Source organism: Scomber scombrus, chromosome 12 (assembly GCF_963691925.1).
Source record: "Scomber scombrus chromosome 12, fScoSco1.1, whole genome shotgun sequence".
In the NCBI taxonomy this organism is placed as follows: Eukaryota; Metazoa; Chordata; class Actinopteri; order Scombriformes; family Scombridae; genus Scomber; species Scomber scombrus.
In genome coordinates, this window is record NC_084981.1 from 13,980,617 (window position 1) to 14,004,055 (window position 23,439).

The 23,439-nt window shown below is 42.2% G+C and overlaps 1 protein-coding gene across 1 annotated transcript; it reads left to right on the forward strand.

The window, feature by feature from the left end:
- Positions 1-9: 9 nt before the first annotated feature.
- antxr1d (ANTXR cell adhesion molecule 1d) lies at positions 10-22,945 on the forward strand. Its single transcript, XM_062430089.1, has 18 exons — positions 10-354; positions 5,706-5,777; positions 5,861-5,932; positions 6,162-6,243; positions 6,827-6,857; positions 6,945-7,018; positions 7,579-7,647; positions 7,736-7,816; positions 7,928-7,988; positions 11,882-11,980; positions 12,475-12,544; positions 15,674-15,752; positions 16,024-16,119; positions 16,202-16,240; positions 16,949-17,047; positions 17,131-17,295; positions 17,406-17,486; positions 21,683-22,945. The coding sequence occupies exons 1-18, from the start codon at positions 197-199 to the stop codon at positions 22,001-22,003; spliced, it is 1,749 nt and encodes a 582-aa protein (XP_062286073.1). The 5' UTR covers positions 10-196; the 3' UTR covers positions 22,004-22,945.
- Positions 22,946-23,439: the final 494 nt, after the last annotated feature.

The window sequence follows — 23,439 nt, forward strand, 5'->3', positions numbered from 1 at the left end:
AGCCAAGACTTGGAGAGAGAGCCCGGCTCAAACTGAACAAGACTCCTGCAGGGCTCAATGCTCTCAATCTAACAGGACAGAACACCGAGAAACAACGCGATATAGACACACAGTCGATTCAGAAGCAGATGATAGAGAGAAAATGTGAAGATATTTAGTTGTCACAGTGCTGGAGTAGTCAACATAACCGGGAAAGATGGCGAGGACACAGACTCGCATGTTCCTCGTCTTGGCTTTGCTGGGAATTTTCATTCTCGATGTGTCGGTGAAAGGAGAGCTGCAAGGAGAGCAACAGGAGGAGGAGGAGGAGAGGTCCTGTCAGGGCGCCTTCGACCTCTACTTTGTCCTGGACAAGTGAGTGTCCGATATTATTTATGGCTTTGTTACTTTCTCATCGCTGCGCATTGCCATGCAACCGCCCAGTTGTTTGGAAACGCGGAGCGCATCAGTCGCACTCAGTCAGCCTCCATGTCTCTGTTGTTGTAAGGACACGAGAGAAAAGACACCTATAAGTTTGAGCTTGTAAAATCAGAGTGTAACCTTTATTAAACTGCTTTTTGACAAAATCAGACCCCAAACAAGACAGCGTGTTTCAGTCAGCTTAATGATGTTCGTTCATTCTAACATTCACATAGAAGTGTATGTATTACACATTTTTTACTATGTTTCATTCGAGTTAGAAAGAATTTATCGGTCACTGGGACACGCTATTCGTTTTGTCCGGTTCAAAGTAGTGAGGCAAACAGAGCCTTACCCACGGGATGTGGGCTGGGCGAGCAGGATGGATAGAGTTTCAGGCTGATGACGCCTGCGGACACAGCTGCAGCAGCTGCCCCACAGCGCTTCTATATGGCCTGCATGAGCCTTAAAACACTCCATGTACTGTAAGCTGACTGTATTCTGAACCGGCCATTGATGCCTGGAAGTAGAGTCCCTGCCTCATTGTTTTTCTGCAGGAAGTTAGAATTCTTCAGGCATATTTTACAGGAGCTATTAAGTTGTAACAAAGGACTTTATCAATGGTTAATGCCTATTTATAAATGCTTCATCAGTCAGCCATTTGAAGAATACTGGGTTGTCGAGAAATAATATAATAGTGCATGTCCCTCATCATAACTTGCTCTGGCTTATAAATAGTTCATTAATTCATTGAAATCACACCTCCAATAAACAATTCCCTTTATTATAAAAATATTACTTAATAACCTTTATTATAAAAGTGATGCTACTACATCTTTAGAAATGTAATTCTAATCTTGATTTTAGTCTAATCCTGGAATGACCCACTTTCTCATTTTTGGGAATGTTTGTCTTTGATTGATGGGCGTCAGTAGAGAGTTGACAGGAAATGAGGATGACAAACAAAGATCCCTGACCTGATTTGAATCAGAGACCTTGCAATTAGCCTACTTGGTACCACTTTTAGACCTATAGGCAGCCACCATGCCCATGACCCTATTTCTCACATTAATACCAAATCCAAGATGAACCCAGACCCAGTCTTTGATTATATATGCTACTCTATACACTCACATCACCTGAAACTCAATATATTTTATTAGATGGCACAAACTGTAAGCTTGGAGGAATGAACATTAGGCCACCACTGCCCTAACAAACATTCCTAAGTTATCGAATATGATAATTGTAGGAATTTTCAGGCTACATGGACTGCATGTTTTTGCCAGCGTTTTGAGGCTGTGTGAGTTCGTACCACTAGTTATCAATGTGTGATCTGTGCAGCTGCAGACTCTCTAGCTGCTCAGACATTATAATTGACATTTTTGTCATATCTTGGCTCGAGCTGCAAGGTGAGATTATGCGCATGGACACAGTACAGTCAGACATGTCAAAACATGCTAAGCAGACCTAGAGAGAGAGAGAGAGAGAGAGAGAGAGAGAGAGAGAGAGAGAGAGAGAGAGAGAGAGAGAGAGAGAGAGAGAAAGCGATAGAATGACAAATAAAAAAGGTGCAGTTGATTTTCTCACCCCCTATTTTTGTAAAACAACAATGAGTTAAGAATAGATCGTGTCTGCAAAAGAATGAGTGATTTGTGGGGAGACAGTTAAACACTGTGGCGTCTGTGTATACCATTTAGGATTAAGGTGAGGTAACTGTTTAAAGAAGATTCTTGCACGTCCTCAGTTGCCCTTCGCTCACCTCCTTTGAGCTGTGAGGTGGACTCGTTGAGTGACATTTCACTTTGGTTTCAGCACATTTGATGATCTTTCAAATGTCCACAGCAACATCTGTCAGCCGCTCTTCAGTCTTTACCCTTTGCTTCAAAAAGTTTAGGAGCAGCCTGGGGAGCGTGGCACGTCACGCATGGCCAAGCCACTGGTACGCCTCTGTTTGTCAACTGTCTGGACCTGCATGCTCCAGCAGGCCTTCAGGAAGCTGATGCTCTTTCTCCTGAGATGGCACTGACTTATTGGCTTTTTTCCAGATCTTAAATGCCACTGAGTGACCTAAGCTAATGCTTTAGTAGGGGATGGGGGGCATTCTTCACCTCTTCAGCATCCAACTCACATGTTTCACTTTGGCCTTACTGTCCAGATGGATACGAGGCATGCTGAGTGGAGAATGGTTATGTGCGCTCCACTGGAAGTATCTCAGCCGACACAGAATGAGCATTAGAAAAAATAAAGCACCTTCAGTTCCCCACATTCCTACACTCAACATCTGACCCACCCCAAATACCAGGCTGCATTCTTCCTCTCGGTCTGGTAACCCACAAATAGAATAATAGGTGCTGTATTTAAGAGCTGGGAACAGATTTGTTTTTACTGATTTAAGTACTCTGGAGGGCAAATTGTCTGCAAAAAGAGCAAAAGTATGAATATAATACGGAGTAATTGCTGAACTGGTTGGATGATGTACAACTGGAACCTCCTAACATAAGCAGTGAAGTTACAGTGTATTTACAGTACATGAACTGACTGTGAACTTGTACATGTGCTCGTTTAAAGAATGGGAAGGTTGCATAATGTATCTCAAAGACAGTTTAAAACATGTTTATAGGATGATGTGTTGAATAATAGCATGTTGGGATATAACTAAGCATTATATTCATTTAAATAAACTCAGAGCAAGTCTTCAGTTTAACTGACTCATATTTTAGTCTATAAAACAGGAAAACAGTGCAAAAAAGCTTGTGTTCTCTGAACAGCAGTCCAAAAGCCAAAGACATTCAATGACATACAGCGATGAAAACATGCAAAGCCCCACTGTTGAGAGGCTGGAAATGTTTGGCATTTGCTTGGTAATTGACTTAAACAATGAATCGACTATCATAATATCCACATGTGTGATGAATAATAAGTCCAATAAGGTTCACATTGCTTCACTTCGATGAACAAAACACTTGAAGGACTGAACAGTGATTGAAAACTGCTTTCTGCCCTGCACAATGAAATGAAACCAAGTTTTTGTTGTCATAAATGCTGTTAATCTTACTTCAAACTAAAATAAGATTAAGTTGTTTTGTCAAATTTTGAAGGCAAGAATCTTCCCAGGAGACTCAGGGCTTTTATCATATCCTCACTTACACGGGAAAGGATAAGTTGAGCAGGAAGCGACTGGTTAAATGGGAGGTACAAAAGAGCCTTCATGAATCTCATCAGCTCAGACTTTCTCTCTGTTTATGACCCTGTTACACACACACTCAGACCCTCCCTATGTTGAGCTTGGTGTAACTCCGCTGTTTGATGTCACTGCATCCACTCACACTCACATTTACCCCCTGCTGAGTGCTACTTCTGCGTCCCTCTGTTGTCCATGTCACAGCCTTTTCACTCTGCGGACCCCCAACCTGTTGTTAGACTGGCTGTGCTCTCTGGGACCATCTGTTCCCCCTCACAGTCACATGCACGCTCACATAAACACCGATATCACACACACACACACACACACACACACACACACACACACACACACACACACACACATACACACACACACAAACAGCAGAGAGACACACAGGCCAGCTGCCTGCTACATGGTCACTGCTAGAGGCAGACTGCTACATCTGTCCCTGTCTAACCTCAACCCTCTGGCCCAGAAGCAATTAGCCCCCATTAGCAGCCCCCTGGGACTGTGCTTCATTAAGGACACTCATGTACACAGCAGCATGTAGCAGGCTAACCAGCCACTTTCATCACTGACAGGTTACAGTCCGGAGTGATGGAATGTGACTAAGCAGCCGGTGAACTGTCCTCAGTCAGGTGACCTCTGACTAGGTGAGATTTTAGATTGGAGCCCCCAAAAAGTGCAATAGTTCCTACAGTCCTTGAACTTCAAAACATGAATTCATGCTAAAACGAAGTGCAACAATGTTACCTCCAGCTCAGGCAAAGTCCTCCCAGTCTTCTGGATAAAAAGGCATTCAGTCGAGTGTTTAGTGGCATGGCCTGATGTAGTACATGATGTTTGGTGGCTTTCGGGAGAAAACTGACCAACCGGTAAAGCTCTGAAAATCAAACTGGATGAACACCCATATAAGTCAACAAGGAAAAAGGAGAAAAAATGTCATGAAAGGAGAATAAGTGTGTATTGCCAAAAACTGTATAGAAGCAAGCAGTATGAAAAAAACAAAAGAAAAACACATCCCACTCATTTGGTGGCCCCTCCCTTATTTTGAACCCTAGGCCACAGCCACCCAAAGGATGTTTGAGACAAACTGTTAAAATGTTCCATTGTGTTATATCTCATGAACAATTACAGCATTATTATTCATAACATTACTATGAATTTGTATTTTCAACAAATACTTTTTCACATTTAGTTTCAGTTTTCTGAGGGAAAGTTTAAGCTTATAATGATAACATGCTGATATTTAGCAGGTATGTTTATGTTCGGTATCTTAGTTTAGCAAACATTAGCTAATTAGCTCTTAACAATACACTTAAGGTGAAGGGGAACATCATTATTTTTATTTGAACAAATCCAAATTTCCACTGGATGAAGGCAATAGGGGGAAAGTTGGCAGCACTTTATAATAGGAGTTTAAATAATTTACTTAAATTCAGATATTTCTTATGAAACACACTAGAAAACAACTGCTGAAAACATTAAAAGACTGAACTATGTAGTTCCCTTTGAACTGTTTTTCATCATTTCTGTGTTCAGGATTTGTTGGGCGGCCCTTAAAGGACTGCACGATGATGTAGAGGGGACCAGCATGGCTACCTATGTTGCAAGCTTAGCATTAGCATCTTAATGTCTACTGCAGTGACAACAGTAGATATAAACTCTCTGGGCAGATAGAAAGGTCTACACCCAACTTTGAGATATTTTAGGTTAGCAGAGCTTCTTTGTTTGTTAATATACATAGTCCCCCATGGCCCTCTGGTCCTAACGGAGTCATTAGCTGTTGGATCTGCCATGTGGATGTAGCCGCCTGGTAGCTCAATGGTGCTGCTGTTAAGCCATGTCTCCTTAAAATCTTGATGTTGCATTCCATAATCATTTTATGAGTGGTGATCCACAGTAGCAGTTCATCCATGTTGTTCACCAGAGACCGTAAATTAGCGAGGAAAATGCCACAATGGGTAGAGGTGGCCGATGAGGAGTTAGCCTTAGCTCAGCCGTTGGTGCCTCTCTCTTCCCTGTGAAGCCAGGCTGATAGCTGCAATTGTCATAGTAACGTTATTGGCTGAGATTGTATTTGCTGTAACTATTATTAGTCATATTTGTTGTTTTACAGATCTGGAAGCGTGAAGAATCACTGGATAGAGATTTACTCCTTTGTGGAGCAGCTGGCAGAGAAGTTTATAAGGTAGAGTCAGTATTAGTCATTCTCATTTCTGGATGTCTTTTGCTTTTTATTTGTGTTAATGTCAAACAACTGTATGTTCACAGCCCCATGCTAAGAATGTCCTTCATAGTCTTCTCCACACGAGGAAACATCATTATGAAACTGACTGAGAACAGGTAAGCCCAACACCTGACCAACACTTATCTTTGTGGAGATTTGTGAGGAGATTTTTCTGAACAGGTATTCTTGCAACTCAAAATATAAATGGATACAAATTTCACCCAAGACCCTTTGTATTTGTTCTATTGGGAATATTTCTCAACCTTTTTTCTTACTATTTAAGAGCAGCCAGTTCAGCTCTCTTCCAGTGGAGTTTATCAAGCTGTGTATCTGTTTACCCCACAGGGAGGCCATCACTGGCGGCCTGACGGCTCTGAGGAGAGTAATCCCTGGAGGAGACACATTTATGAACTTAGGCCTAGAGATGGTAAGGCTGCATTTTAAGGGTCCAGCACACTAACTCAGCCCAAATTTGATTAAGTTCTTTTAAGCTCTGTTTTCGGCAGCTGGAACAAGGGAGAATTAGATAACTATGAGTGGCTTTGATCATGAATTACTCTTGAACTCTGTGAACAAGTCAGGCATTGTAGATGTAAAATTAAGCATGATTCCACATTTCCAAGTGGCCAGTTTCTCACCTCATAGTCACAAGTTTATTGTGGATTGAATTTCATTCATCTCTCCAGAACAGAAGACATTTTTTTCCCAAGTTCAAGTCAAATCATATGCCAGCATTTGGTGCATTGATCAAATCGGATAAACATAGAGTTTATGTTGATGTCTCAGCAAAAATACACTACTTGATATGACACCTGTCCAAGGGAGCTGTCTCCCCAGACCAAATACTCATACACACACATACACACACAAACACAACAAGGGTAATTTGACACATTTTAATTTGTCATTCCTTCCTAGTGCAGGACCTTGTCTCAAATTGTATTCGTTTTCTTCTTAAATAACTGAACACGTTGCAAAGTCTTAACTGGTGTAACTCCATGTAATTGCAGGCCAATATGCAGATATTACAAGAGAAGCTTGGTAAGTTCTGCCCAGTATGAACTGCTCGTTACTTTTAATTCGGTACATTGTTTTGCTTGGAGAAGTTGATAGTTGTGTGTTTTACAGGGACAGCCAGTGTTATCATCGCCCTGACTGACGGAGAACTGAATGACTGGCAGTTTGAAACAGCTCAGCGAGAGGTAAGATGTATTATCAAGTGAATAGTTGGGCAAAATATTGTGAACACTTGGCTGTAGCAACTTTTTGTTTGCTATACTCTCATGTCCATTGTATCCCTGCATGTTCTGTTCTGCTTTTCTGTTTTATTGATGCTCTTTGTGATTTTAATATTTTTAGTCTCCTCTCTTTGACATATTCAATCATTTCACTGTTCTATTTTGATAGAATCATACCTGCAATTTTGATGCACATGACTTTGGTGGTCCATTAATTGATTCACATGAATTTAAAGGATCAAGATTCACTACTTTATTGCCATTTCAATCATCTGATTTTAGTTAGCTTGATCTCACATTCAACTAAAATTAAACAACTTTCAACAACTTTTTGGTAGTGTATGTAATTATGCTACTTCAGAGCTTTCCTATGAGGCTTATATATAATTTTGTCTATTTTCTGTCTAAACTTCTTACTGATGTGATGTGTTTTTAGGATGTTTAGGATGATGAAGTATCCATACCTACCTACTGGAGTCTCTTTAAGCTCACTGCATTTTGGTTTATTTGTCCTTTTCTTGCAGGCGCAGAGGGCCAGGAATATAGGCGCTATTGTTTACTGTGTAGGGGTCAAAGAATTTAACCAGACCCAGGTAAGAACCACATAGGAATACAGACGATATATATAAATACATAACAAAGCAAATGCAAATGTTTCTGCTTGTCTGTATGGTTTTCCAGCTTGCAACTATTGCAGACACTGTGGAACATGTGTTTCCTGTGTGGGGAGGCTTCCAAGCCCTCAGGGGAATCATTGACTCGGTATGACACATACACACAACACATATGTACACATACACTCACCCGCACACAGAGAAACACACAAAATCATATTATGTAATTAAGTTTTGTTTTTCTCTTTTTGCTTCTTAGATCATCAAGAAGTCTTGCATCGAGATTCTGGCAGCAGAGCCGTCCAGTGTGTGTGCAGGAGGTAAGAGGTGTGAGGAGCAAGGTTTCCTCCTCCTTGTTAAGACACTGGGCAGTCAATGATGTGTGATTGTGTCAGATGACAGTCATCTAAAGCCTCTGGAGTGGAACATGAGGTTGAGTAATCGCATGGACGCTTATGACCATGGAGTGACAGAGAGCGTATTGTCATTCACGGCCGGGGGAAATTAGCATAGCCGCTTCAGCCCAGCATGTGTGCAAAAAAAAAGGGGTGGGAGGGACGGGTGTTGGTCAGAGGAATTAGCCGGGAATCTTTAAGCATGGCTGCTTCTCTGGCCTAGTTTGCCACATCGTATATGCTAGATAGACATTCTAGCTTTTTCAGCCCCTTCCTCTCCTTAACCTCTTCTCTCATGGACAGCAGTTTAAGGAAGTAAAAGACAGGATAAGAGCTGTGCTCAGAGAGAGACAAGAGAGAGAAGGAGCCTTTATTGGTAGCCAGCAGGATGGATGAGCTTTGACATGACCTTATTAGGACTCACTTAAGAGAGTGCATTTGCAGCCGTGCTACCAGGACAACCAATGGAGATTAGCATCCATTACAGGATATGAAGGAAAGGAAAGTGTGTGGTTATAAGCGAGGAGAGCAGAGGAGAGGAGGAGGAGGATGTTTTTGAGCAATGAAAAAAAACGTTGCCCTAAAAGGACAAAAATGAGGATGTTATAATAAGGAATCACAGTCATCCTCATGTGATAATTACAGTCTTTGGTCCACTGCCAGAGCCTTAGTGTGTCACCCGACATGTGCCCAAATATCCTCCAACAGCCTCATTTATTATTCGATTGATGAGCAGCCTAATGGTCAGTGAACTAAGAAACCATGGTCCCACTTTAATCAAGACCCAATTCTGGCCTAATTAATGAACACATGATTATGGTGTGCTGGGTTTGCCTTTGTTTTCAAATTATATGCATGAATCATAAATAACTTTAATGCTTACTTCTTATCTGACACATTTTATTCTTATGAATGACCTTTAAATTTAGTGCATAAAAATACCTGCAACTTGTGTTCTTTACACACTCTTGCAGTATAATGTTATCTACTGTGGATGTGGTCACACTGGTTGCAAGAGTTTGTTGTTATTTTGAGCTACAAGACTGTGGACAAGATTCTTTAAAAGTTTGAATATAACCATTTACTTGGATCGATACATACTGACATATTGCATAGGTACTGTGACAGTCTCTCTGATTTTCTCTCTCTCTGCTTGCCATGTGGTCACGTATTGTATAGGCTTTACACACACACACACACATTTGGATGTGCTGTAGTTAGTGCACACACATACACACACATGTTCAGGCACATATACACACTTGTCCCTCACATTGATGTGAAGTGACCAGACCGAGCTGCCTGCAAACAGGCCATCAGACCGGACAGTGAACGTTGGGCCGCACTATCAGACATGACAGCACTGATTCCACACACACACACACACACACGCACACACACACACACTGAGAGCACAGTGAGAGTTGGGCCTTATATCTAACATGACAGCAGAGATTGCTGCTTTCATTAACGTCTGACCCTTTCCTCCGTGTTGTCCCTTCCTCCTTTGCCCCTCCCTGCCCTTCACTGTCCCGTCGCACTAACGTGATTGAAGAGCCGCCGGTCGGACAAGGCATACCCCACTTTTCTCCACACACACACACACACACACACACACACACACACACACACACACACACACACACACACACACACACACACACACACACACACACACACACACACACACACACACACAAGTGACTGCACATGCATGTTCAAGTGTACAGCCACACACAAACACACATTCATACAAATGTAATCCTTGTCAAACGTTCAGGTGAAGATGTAAATGGACATGTGGCCACAGAGGCAGGCGTAAAGCGGAGAGGAGAGGGCAGCAGCATATGTGTTTTACAAGTCAGCAGGGCCCCACCAGTGTCTGCCCACCATGTGTCTGACAGCGCTGACCTTTTAGCCCATCAAGCCTCAGTGTGTGTGTGTGTCACGGTGTGTGTAGACGATGCTCAGATTGAGTTTTTTGAGCTTGCAGCCATAACTGATATATTAAGATTAGGTGTATGAAAAATCTATGGAAACTAATCTGATGCCTATGTGATAAGATGGAGTATTAGACAATGTTTTGACTCATGATTTAATATTTGAATGAACAAGAATAGGACAATATTCAGTTTAAAGATTAGATTAATATCTGCTCAATGTACCATTTCCAAGTTGTGTGTTTTTGTGTATGTGCACATGCGCCCTGTCACAGTGCAGCTTGTGCTGTTTGATAGTAACGTTGTGTAAAAGGGAGACGACTGCTAAAGCAGCAAAGGCACTGAACATTAGGAATAATTAGTGTTAAGGCCTCCAATTAAGTTGCATGCTGTTGTGACTGTAAACTACATGAACCATCGTTTTATGTGAAAATGAAAACAGTTATCTGATGTTATATAGCTGGTTCTGATTATTATATAGTTGGTTCTGATTGTTGCTTTTTTTATAGTTAAATTAGTGGCAAGAGGGTGGAGGAGACAAGTGTGCGGGGTAAACAGGAAATGATTAGGCTGTCTGTAATGAGAAGTGTGTTTAATCGGGTGGTGCCTGATTATGTCTGTGTGTGTTTGTGCATGTGTGTGTATATACATATGTGGATAATGAGGCTGGCTTTGGAAATGACAAGAGCAGCACTGACAAGTTGCAAATCACTGGATATACATAAATATGCATGCACAGCAGTTTACTAAAGATACTTAGAGACAATTTTATTATGTTGTGGCTGCATACTTGTTTATACAAACAAAGTTACACTATATTTAGATATGTATTATCTTGTACCTATATTATATTTGTAATACAACTTATTCCTGTTTTGTGAGGGCTCAATGTCAGTATTACTCTGTCTTGTGGATCACCACTTTTCTTTTTGGATCACATTCACTGGCAAATATGCACTTTTCATTTCTACAGCATCTGTGAACATGAGATGAGCAGTAGTGTTGTTTGTTTTTTCCACTCGGCTCTGCCTCTGTTTGTGTATTTATGGCTTTTCATAGTAGCTCATCTGACCTTTTAGAAAGCACTCTCACATATCCACCCATTCGCTGTAATGTTTTTATCCAGTGATCTTCACGCTGGAGCTTTAAAAGTTAAAGGTGTGGCGAATGTTTGCTTCTGTTGGCCAGGATAATGTTGAAGGAAAGAGCCAGTGACCACAAACACACACACACACACACACAAACTCATGCATGTTTAAACACATACATGCATACTCTGTAGACATGCAGACGCCTCAGAAAAACACAAAGACAGCGCACACGCAGTATATACATGTTACATATCCTCATGAAGACATCTGCATACAAACACACACATGTGCTAATGCCATGCCCTGGTGCCATAGGTAAGGTCAGACCTACTTTGACAGTACTGTAATGTTGTCAGCCCTGCAGGCATGTTTTTAAGCAAGTGTTTTTTTCCCGCTCTCTAACATATGCTGGGTAGCAGCCACATAGACACTCCAGCATATGCTGGAAAGCCTCTGTCAGTGCGCTTTAACGGTGCCTGAGGGAAACTAAATGTCAAAGACACACACACACACACACACACATATGCACACTCCTTCTAGCTACTGCATAGACTGAGATATTTCTGAATAGAAGCACTTGTAGCATTAGCACCATTGGAGCATATTATGGCCTCTCCACCCATGCACGCACAAGCACACAGATGTAAACAAGCCGTAATGAGGCATGCACACATTTCTACTGCTTACATGAGAGAAAGGGAATGGCTGTCAACACTCACCATAATGGTACACCAGAAATTTCGCCCAATTGCTCATGGTGCCTGCACTGTTTTTGTTTTTTTCTCAGAGAATTTCCAGGTAGTGGTGAGAGGCAATGGGTTTCTCCATGCCAGAAACATTGACCAGGTCCTTTGCAGCTTTAAACTGAATGATACACACTCCATCGGTAAGTTCTGCAACTGCATACACACACACACACACACACACACACACACACACACACACACACACACATACAAAGAAAGAGCAGGCAATATTTTGCATGATTTCAGGATAAAATGAATAATTAGTGTTAAATTGAATATCAGATGCAAAAAGTTCCGATTGATTAAGTTACATAAGATTTCCAGGACATTAAAATATCCATGATTTCAGTATATGCTAATCTAGCTTTCTAAATATAATGAAACTACAGATTAATATGCCGTGCCACCAGCATAAAGACTCACCATAAAAAAAGAAGCACTGGACAGTAATGAATTCATTTCTTTTGATTTCTACTTATTACAGCAAGCTGCTGTACTAGATTCATGCTTTCAGTCCTCTCTGGATGCATCTGGTTTGGCTTGTGCATTTAATAGCAATGAGGGAACTGTATTTGGCTCTGCATATGTTTAAATTTCTGCTCTACAAAGTGTGATTTTCTTTCCCCATGTGCAGATGAGAGACCAGCTGGAATAGAGGATACTTTCCTTCTCTGTCCTGCTCCTGTCATAGAAGAGGTCGGGAGGTAAGCCGCACATCTCTTTAGGCTCTTACCTGGTTTTCACTCTCACACTGTTTTCTCAGCTATAGCTCCATACCGCAAATTCTCCATGTACAGCTGCAACACTCAGAGCCCAAATCTTTGCCAGCTGCACGCAAGTTTGGTGTGGATACAGAAGACCGCTGTCCTTGAAGAAATTAGAGCCAAAGTCATTGAGTGTCTGTAATCAATCAGTGTTTGTCACAGCTAACAAAGCCAGACACCAATCACAAGGGGACAGCAGGAGTAGAGCCCAGGAACACGACTTAATGAGAGCCTCCTGGAGAGGACCTTCGCAACTGCCTGTGTGTGTGTGTGTGTTTGTGAATTTTTGTGTGTGTGATGGATCCCAATCTCTGTCTGACACTTTAGAAGAGAGGAAGTGTGAGTGGAGTCAGCGGGGAAGTGTAAAGTTTCCTCTGAGGGCTTCTAGCTTTGCTCTGGGTGATTTAGGGTAGACGTTTTTTGTGAGGCAGACAGAGCGATGCTGCGGGGCTGAGCTTGGAGAGGAGAGAACCGAGGACCAGCAGCCTTCCCGTCCATGCTGCCTGCAGTCCTGTGCATAATTATACACTACAGCCTGCGGCCTCAGACACCTCCCAGTCATCATCTGTCTTGTTGATGTCACTCAGATTTCTAGTCCGATTTGAGCTTGTCTTGTCCGCCAGTGAAAAGTGCTGCTTTGACGGGGAAGTACTCCTCAGACATGGGTAAATAGGAATTTTGTTTCCACATTGTGGCTGCAGGAAGATTTAAGATTCTGTGACATGCTACAGTATATTTGCCTACACATGTTATAGCAGACGTGGCACAATCTGAATTGAAACTCACGGAGAATCTTGGATTCAATCACTTCTTAAACCACCAAGAAAATATCTGGCTCCTTTTCCATCTTTGTGTCTGGTTGATGCCACTGTGGTTTTATGCAGGTTGGGCTGCTCTTCCTGAGAGCAGATCAGAACACAGTGCACCATTACGTACTGCAACGGTGCCTGAAGGAGGCATCCTTCCATGTAACAGAAGCCCATTAGAGCAAAGTCAGTGCTGCCTGACACCCTGCATGCTACTAAAGAGGAAGTCAGCTGTGAATGGCTAAAGGGCCCAAAGAGGATTCCAGCAGCTGGCTGATGAGTTCAGGGCTGTGGAGCATTAACGTACAGAGAGATGTGGAAATATGTAGTGAGACAAGTGTGCCACCGTGCAGGCTGGACAGGTTTCTGGTCCAAAATTATCTCTTTTTGTGTACTGTTGTGTACAGATTTACAACTATTGTAGTCCTCTCAACAAACTCCTCCATCTCATCATCCAATTCACTTATTTGGTTTTTCTGAAACTTTCAACCACACCTCATGGCCTCCTTAGTGGATGGAGATGCTCATAAAGAAACTAAAAAAAATGGACCTTGTGTTAAGCTGTTGTTTACCAGGTCATGAATGAAGCTTCAGACTCAGCTGTTTACGTTCATTATTGCAGCACCAGTCTAAGAGAGAATCACTGAGTGACTGTTAAATGAATACCAAATAAACCTCATTAGTACAAAGACCACTTACATATTAAATAATACAGAGAGAAAAACATATCTATCTATGTTAGTAAAATAAACATGTGCTTTTCATATGTACTGACATACAATTAGAGATAATACAAAAAGTGTAATGTTGGCTTCCTGATACATGTTGCAAAGCACATTTTTCACAAATGAACGTAACATTTTACATACCAAACATTTCAAAATTATAGGTTGATTAATCAATAATGAAAATAATCACTATTTCCAGTCCTGAAAATCACTCTTACATGTGAGATCATGTTATAAGGGGTCTGTTTCCTGTTTGGGGGTTTTAAGGACTGTACATACAATCTTATTGACTCCAGCTCCCAGCTTCATCTCTTCACCCAAACACCAAAGACCCTCACTCACCTCCTGTTCTACCCGAGCCTTGTCGCCTATAATGAAGTCATTGATGGCGCCTTCACGCAAATCTGTGTTGACTGGGAACCTTCCGGATGCGGCTCCCCCTCCTGCACACACACATAGACACACACAGGGCAAAGACATATATAGTGGGAAGATTGATGATTGATAGGGGCTGAGATCTCTCTGTCAGAGAGGAGCTGATAGCACCGTGTCCCCCTGCCTGCCTGAAAGGAGGGCTGACCATATAATAAAGGGGAGGGGGAGAAGAAGAAGAAGAAGAAGAAAAGATGAGTGGCACCTGCATTGCAATTTCCAACTCTCAATCACTCTCAGTCAGTGACAGCATGAGTTATAAAACAAACTGCTGTGGTATAGGGGGGGATACAGGAGGAAGAGAGGAGGCGAAGACAGAGTGTCAGTGATTGAGGAAGTGAAGGGGAGGGGGTGCGTCTCAGAAGGGAGGGACAGCATTGAAGGGACGTAGAACAGGAAAGGCCCTCCTCCTACCATCCCCCACTCTCTGTTTCCTCTCTGCTGGCCCCCCCACCTTGCAGTGACCTCCCCCCCTGTCCTCCCGCCCCCTCCTCAAATCTAAACCCAGAGCTCAATACCCCCCTTGTCTCTGTCCCCCCAAACCATAAGCACAGCACAAGAAGCCTTTCTCCATTCTTTTCCAAACCTGTAACTACAATCCAGCTGTCTGCTGTTTCCGCCCTCTCCAGCATTTCAGGCTAACACGTCTTGTTTTTATCTTTTTCTTACAAGCTTTATGAGTAACATGTCAACAAAATTGTCATCTGTCCTTTTTACTACCTCAGTCCTGCCATCCTTCCATCCAAAAAATATAAGTTTTTCTTGTCTCTGTCCGTCCTATCACTGCGCAGTCATAGCTGCAGATAACGGCACTGAATACCACAGAATAAGAAGTCATTTAGCTGTCTGTGGTTTCCACATTAGAGGTCTGAGTCTGATCCAAACAGAAGAGATTCCTTCTGTGGGTGGAGAACTCCCTGACCTCTTTAAAGGCTTTGTGTCTATGTCAGCATGTTTGTGTGCTTATAAGGCAGCAAGTATGGACAGAGTAGATGAAGGAATGTATTTGACTCCTCGGGCAAGCTTCTACAGTAGCCGAAACATGAAAACTGTGTACGCAAGCAGATGTATGCAACTCTGTTTCACGAGTTTGTGTTTTGCAGGGTGATCTACCTGCAGGTGAGCATGAATGAGGGTCTCTCCTACATCACCAGCTCGGTTCACATCACTACTACTGAATGTGTGAGTACAAACTATGTACAATCTGCACTATCACACCAACACCCAATGATATTACCCTCTGGCTTGCTGCCCACTTTGATTAAACTTCCTTCAAACTTCTTATTTTCTCTTGGTTCTCTAGTCTTCTTCCTCTCTCCACTCTGAGGTCTCCTCTGTTGTGTCTGTCATCAGAGGAGGCTGTGAGTACTTTGGCCTTTCATTTTCACTTTTTCTCCTTTGTTGCTGCAGTTGAGTTTAATCTTCAATCCTGTAATTCTGTGTTTCCGTGTAGTTTGACGGCACCATCGTGCTGATTTCGTTGCTGGTGGTGTTCCTGCTGTTGGGTCTGCTACTGATGTGGTGGTTGTGGCCCCTCTGCTGCACTGTGGTAAGTTTGTACCCCAGACATGAGTATTTAGCTTGTGGTCATTTGTTTCGCTCCTGACATACTGAATGTTTTTTTTTTTCAGGTGATCAAAGAGCCTCCACCACCTCCTCCCCCAGAGCCTGTAAGACACCAGCTACATGAAGCTGACCTGATTTTGTTTTTCTTTAAAGGGGACATGATATGCTTTTTGTGGTTTTCTGTTATTTATATACTGTTATGATGTCACATATCTATATTAAACATGGTAAAAGTCGACATTAATGTATGTAGAAATGCTCCCTGCAAGTCAAAAGCCAGGGCTTCTTCCTGCCCCTGAACATTTTATTCATGATGTTTTTTTTCTACCTTGTTGATGAGCTGACGTTGGTTCGTCATGTGTGCACATAAAGAGCTATCCGTTACGTACAGTATCCTTGGTTGCCAAGGATGTTGCTAAGGCTTTTCCATATGTTGTTTGTATTGTCAGATCACATGTTTCAGATTGAGGCTCGGACATGTAAAGATGTATTTGAGTAGTTGATATTTTTAATGAAGAACAAGAAAAGAGTGGTCTCATTGGAACGGGGGCCTTAAAGAGCTAAAGCTAAAAAAGCCTGTTTCAGACAGAGGCTGAACTGAGGGGCTGTGTGAGGGTCTATATGAGTTAAATAAGGAGTTTTTTGAACTGTGAATCATATAAAGACGTTCTAGTTGAACTCCCCTATTCATACTATTATATTGAGAGATTTATACAAGCAGTATATTACTGTTGTCATTGTAATGGTAATATTAAATGTAGTATGTTTTGGAGACTATGACCTGTGTCATGTAATTGATGTTTTACTTTAAGGAATCAGATGATGAGGACGGGATGCCCAAGAAGAGGTGGCCCACAGTGGATGCTTCCTATTATGGAGGACGAGGAGTGGGTGGCATCAAACGCATGGAGGTACATGCAAACATGCATCTTTTTACATTTTTCAACACATTACAGTACATTTTAACAATTCTTTTTTCCCCTGTCTTTCCCAGGTGCGATGGGGGGAGAAGGGTTCCACTGAGGAAGGTGCTAAGCTGGATAAACCTAAAAATGCTGTTGTAAAGATGCCAGAGCAAGAGTTTGAACCTTATGAGCCCAAGCCTCGAAAACCTTCCCGCCGCGCCCCACAGCAAAGGAGATGGTACACACCGATACAGGTTCGGCTTTTTTTCTGATTGCTCTTTAAATGTTACACATGTATTAAAATGTGTTTACTTTTTAACTAGTCTTTGAAATGTTTCCGCTCACTGCTTCTTTCTGTGTCCAGGGGAAGCTAGATGCCCTGTGGGCGCTGTTCAGGAGAGGTTACGATCAGGTATCTCTGATGAGACCCCAGCCTGGAGCCCAGGTGAGTCTGCCTCTCAACTACAGTCTACTAAAGATGTAGTCTACCAAACACAGACATAATGGCTGATACAAAACTGTAATTATATGTAATTTTGGGGATTGTACTGTGGGTAACAAGCACTTAAAGGCTTTTTACTAGCACATTAGAGGGTACAGAAAGTATTTTCTGTCTCCGTGGGGGAACAATTGAGCATCTGCATCCTTTCTGTCTTTCTTTATGTCACATTGCATAAAGACACGTCAGTGAGCAACATTACACGGTAGCAGCTCAGTACTGATTTGCTACACACTCACACTCTCGCACACACACACAAAGTGAGTGAATGAGACACTGATACCGCTGTCCTTGTCAAAGCTGCCATTGTTCATGAGCACGAGGAATACTGTACTCTTCTGTACTCTTCATTGAGAATTCCCTGTGACTCCCAGAAAATTACCAGGTTTCTATTGAGTCTACAGATAACATGTTGCACACTGTCTACTATCACCTGATAATTATATATATACTGTATTTTTTTTTTAAACAACTACTCTGTTAAACCAGGTTTTACGGACTAAGTGTCATCTAACATTTTGTTGAAACTGCAAAGTCTTAAATCATGACATCACTGCGTGCCAGCCAAGTGTGTGTGCCAGAAATAAAAAGAGCATGCAGAGCAGAGCGGCCCTTGTTATCTTGGCCCTGTGTACTGCATCCCATAACCCCACAGACATGTTTTCATCATCATACTGGTTGTCATGGTGAAACATCTGCTCTGTTGTAAATGGTTTCATTGTCACGTCTCATAGCTAAAGTCATATAGTTGCAGAATTTATTGATTCGTTCTTTGTATAGCACGATTCATCTTTATGATGCAACAGTGTGTGTGAGTCTACTGTATCTAGAGTTCGTAAAAGTGGTCACCATCAATGGTTTTATCCCTTTTTCCCCATCTTGGACTTTTATTTTTAATTCTCTAAACAGCACAATGCATCTCTGTCAGGACAGACATTTCTGAAGTCTTTGTGAGACATTTTCTGTGGGTCTCCAGTTCACAGAGACACTCAACAATGACCCCCCCGACCCTCTTCACGCGCCATTAACTGAGGAAAATAAAACGTCACTTCTCACATGGAAAGAAATGAGGGGGGAAAATCCACTTTTGTTACAAGGGAGATACTTGCTCAGAATTGTGCAAATAGCCATATCAGACATGAGAGACAACAATGATGGCCTGAAAAAGTCAGGCAAGTTCTTCACAATTCCTCAAATCTTTGCAAAAGCAAGAAACTGCAGCTGTATGTCATACAGGGTCTGCTATCATTTGAAATTTGACACTAGTGCAAATACGTCTGAATTTTAGTACCAATATCTAAATTGTACTTTTAAGAGAAATATCAATGTTTTTATTTTTCCAAAAGAAACCAAAAGTCCTAAATCTGAAATCTGTAAATGCACGGTTCTGTATAATAAATACATACAATACATTATTAAACTGTGAAGATTGTATGTGAATCATGCAATTGAAATAGATGTTAATCAGAAACTAGCTGATCAAAGAATACATAAAAAGGATTAAATGAATCTGAGCATGCACTCAATAACAGCTTTTGGCCTACTTGACTGTTATCAAAAAACTAAAGCGGTTTGATGCATAGTCCTAATAACCACCAGTGCAGTCGGATTACAAAAACCCCAACAAGGTGGCAAAAAGCACAGCGGTAACTAGCATGGATCAGACTCCTCAATGCAGCTTGTTAACCAGCAGCTCAGGAGGAGCTCGTCCTGCTTTCTCCCCACATTACTCCTACTTCACTGCCTCTGCAAACGGCCATCAGCGGGCTGCCAGTTTCTGCCACACTCTCCGTTTGCAATCCATGCGTCTGCACTGTGTGTGTATGTGTGTGTGTGTGTGTGTGTGTGTGTGTGTGTGTGTGTGTGTGTGTGTGTGTGTGTGTGTGTGTGTGTGTGTGTCACTGTAAGTTGTGTGTCAGCTCTCTCTGAGCGAGCGTCAAACAAACAGATGGGGAGTTGAAAGGCCACGAGCCATATTGTGACAGAAGAGATTCCCTTCTTTTGTCCCCAGAGCTGATGGCGCTGATGGCCCCGTCACACAGCACAGCACAGACCAGAGGGCGGCCACCATCCCTCCGTCCTCACACACAGACACCTTCCCTTCTTCCTCCCCTTCCTCCCACTCCATTCACCCTAATTTCTAAAAACATATTTTCTCACTTATGTATTGCAGCATTTAACAATACACATAGTTTAGGTTTATTTGCCCAAGTTTTGAGATTTCTGTCGCCAACCTGATGTATTGGAGATTAGTAGAGTTATGCAAGGTCTGTAACATATAAGTGTTGAATCTTTAGATATAGGTTTTACACTTTAAGCACCGCAAATTAAATTCTGTTCACCTTTATCGTATCAGTGTGAAGGCAGAAATCTCAGAGACAGATTCAAAAACCCAAAACTATCTGCACTGTAGTGAAATAGAGTTAATGTAATTTAGTTGGATTGACCCTTTAATGTTTGATCATTGCAGTTCAGGTTTTTTTTATCCTGAGCAGTTTGATAACTCTTGTGTTGGAGCACGTGGGAGCGTTTTCCTTATGTGAGTGGATCACTATAATGTCATGCGAGGTGACAGGCAAGAGCTGTCAGGTCACATGTACGTCTCCCCTCTCGCGTCTTTCTACCGTTTTCTTTTCTATAATCGCAGCAAACGTGTGTGTGTGTGTGTGTGTGTGTGTAAGCATCATTTCCCTGTAAACGGCTACAAAGTATTAGCTGTATGTAAGTGTGTGTGTGAGTCAGGGAAGGGAAAAGTCTTGGGGCTTGGGGAAAGAAGAACAGAGGGGTGGTGTGAAGAGGAACGCTAGAGGTGTTTTGGGGTTTTGTTTTTCTCTGGAAAAAGGAGCTGAGGGTTTGAAGTAAACAATCGCAGAGGGCAGAAGCAAAGCTGTGGCAGACATTACAGCCAAAGGGACACGCAGGGAGTCTGACCATCACAAGTGGCACATTGCTGACCTCTCACACAACTCATATACGTACGCATCTGCAAAAAATGTCCATGTTTCTCCACTTTTCTGCAGCTCTATTTCAACACCAGTCATGTTTTTTAGTGCTCTCTTACAGCCTCCCCTCTAACCTTTCTCTCCCTCTGTTTCTGTTATTCATGAGGCTGAGGTTTCATTCAGGCCATATGTTCTGGTGGAGGCATGCTTACAGTCACATACACACATGCAAACACACTCATATTCATGAGCTTGTGTACTCATTGTGTCCATATGCTCTCTCTGGTGTTGTGCTGCTGCTCTGCTGCTCACAAACTGGCCTTTTCACAGCAGCCTGGTGACAAGACCGAAGAAGTCACCTCCTCCCACCACCCCAACCAGACCGCCCCCAATCAATTACGTACCCCTCATACACACACACCCACACACAATGGCCCCCTCAGTCACAAAGCTACTGCTGCTTGGGTCCTCTTAATGGCCCCTGTGTGACTTTAGGGCCTCTCTGTTTAATAAGGTGTTATAATCAGACCACCAAGGGTCTGTGACACAGAGACCTACTCCCCATCCTTCACACACTGACTGAGCGAGACAAGAATCTGTGTTTTTAAGTGTGAATGTGTGTGTGTGTCTGCACTAAGAGGCTATGCAGCGAACAGAGAGGAAAACCATCAATGAGAACAATAAGAGAAGCTTTCCTTTCTCCCAGACTTGTAAATTATGTTAAACGCCAAGGGGCCTCTGTTAACTATTGTGGGGATATTGAAATCCCCCCTTTACATTCCAACAAGTCAAGCACATAAGAGGCATAAACCACTTTCTGTTCTGCATCAAGAGAGGCCGAGTCATAGGCAGAGGTTCTAGAGAGGTGGAGGGGAAATGGGGGGAGGCTGCAGACTGCAAAAGTGTGTGTCTGTGTGTGCCTATGTGATCACTTTGTCAGTGCCCGTCTTTACTAGCATCACAGCTATTGTGGTGCAGGTGCGGACAGAATAAGCTCTGTGCTCTCTCTTGGGCCTCAAACACACTCGCCTCTGTCAGCAGAAGCTGGGCAAAGACTCACGCAAACTACTGGCTGGTGGATCTTAGAGGCTCATTGATTTTGTACGAAAACCCCACACAAAATAGGCACTGCATTATAATCTGTGTTCTGCATTGAAATGACAATGTGCAGCTGTGGCTTAACCTCCATCTGTCTTGCAGGGTCGCTGTATACAGTTCCAACGGGTCAAAGACGGGGAGTCCACCACAAACAACCATGCTCCTCCTCATACACATCACTCTTCCTTGCCTCCTCCTCCCTCTTCTTCTTCCCCGCCCTCTTCTTCTCCTCCGCCTGCCGAACAGCAACCTCTGGTCTCCAACTCTGTTCCCCGGACAAAGCCCCCATCTAGAGGGCCCCGCACCACGCCCCCTTCCCGTGCACCTCCTTCCGGGGCCCGACCCCCTCCAGGTCCACCCCCAAGTCGTGCACCCCCGGGTCCACCAGGACCCCCACCATCTCGTCCCCCACCCAAGCTCTGATGATGAAGAGAGGGCATCCATTTAACAAATGATACATCTATTCCTTCTTAAAAAACATCCTCCTTTCATCCTGGAGACTCAGTGACAGCAGAGGTGTGAAATCTTGTAAGCCAGGAGCTCTGTCATGAAGCTCTGCGCTTTGTTGCTGGACAGCAAATAAAATATTTATCTTGATATCAAAATCAGCTACTGAGTTTCATCATAACGTTTTTGTATAAAAAAAAATCAAAAACAAATACACTATATAAAAACGCATGTAGTTAGTTGACTAAGCCTGCACGTATCTTGATTAAAGAGGGAAGAGTAAGTGCTATCCTTTCTACAAATTCAGCAAAAACAATTCATGCATAGAAGTGTTGCTTTTAGAAAGTTAGATTGTAAAGGGTTGTGTGTGTCTAACAGCGATGGTAAATTTGCTTATTCACTTGGGGTGTTTTTTATTTTGCAGGGCGTGATAATGTGGATTGAGGATGTGGTGAAAGATGATTTGAATGTTGGCATGCTGGTTTTTAAATGTACATTATCTTAAGACTGATGCATCATTTTACCTTTACAACCAAAGAAACTTTTCTAACTACTTTTTTAGTTAAAATTTAGTTCAGTGATCTTATTGCAACTGCAGGGCAGTTTCTGCATATTTTATTTATTTTAATACAGGCTTTGTCTGCATCGGTCTTCTTCTGTATGTGGTAGATTTTTGGGGTTTTGAAATCATTCAGATGGGGAAAAGTATAAGGAACTCTAAGAGAAGAGCACTTTGACATGACAGCTGATGTATTTGTGGTCATTAACACCAAGTGAAAAATTTCATTGTAAGTTTGTATCTTCAGGATTTTCCTGTATACTGCATTTACTGACTGAAATGATCATTTGCATTATTTCTGTATTAACAACTTTTTGTGTTCGTCTCCAATAAACCAAATGTTTTTTATGTGCTGCTTGGCAGGGATTTCTTTCATAGATATTAAAAGTGTTAAAAGGTATTGCACTATATTTCATTATTAGAAGGCAGCTTCATATTTTTTTACACAATCATATTGTGAAGCAGCTTGCAAGCACACTGGGGTCACTGCAAAATCAACCTAATAACATATTTACTGGTTTATTGGATAGTACAGGATGCAACATTTGGTGATGTAATGCGTTCCCTTTCGGGCAATGTTCTTTAATTAAACTAATTACATTTCCACTGCTGTCAGGACACTAATAATCTATCCGTGACACTTATATAGGTAGGCTACAAAATGAATCCTAAATTCTGCCGTTTATTAATTTTGGGTTGATTCAAAGTCATATTTATGCTCTCATATATTTCTTTTTGTCATTTGTTTTCTGTTTAAGTCAGTAGGGATCAGAAAGTATTCAGACCAGTAAAACATCTTGTTATTGTAGGCTATTCTATGTAGACTGATGGCCAGAACGTACAATCCATTCAT

Excerpts from the sequence above, each read along its gene's own strand:
- antxr1d (XM_062430089.1), top strand. The coding sequence starts at position 197 with ATGGCGAGGACACAGACTCGCATGTTCCTCGTCTTGGCTTTGCTGGGA. Across the intron at positions 355-5,705 it reads CTCTACTTTGTCCTGGACAA|ATCTGGAAGCGTGAAGAATC; the intron begins GTGAGTGTCCGA and ends GTTGTTTTACAG. Across the intron at positions 7,817-7,927 it reads TCAGGGGAATCATTGACTCG|ATCATCAAGAAGTCTTGCAT; the intron begins GTATGACACATA and ends TTTGCTTCTTAG.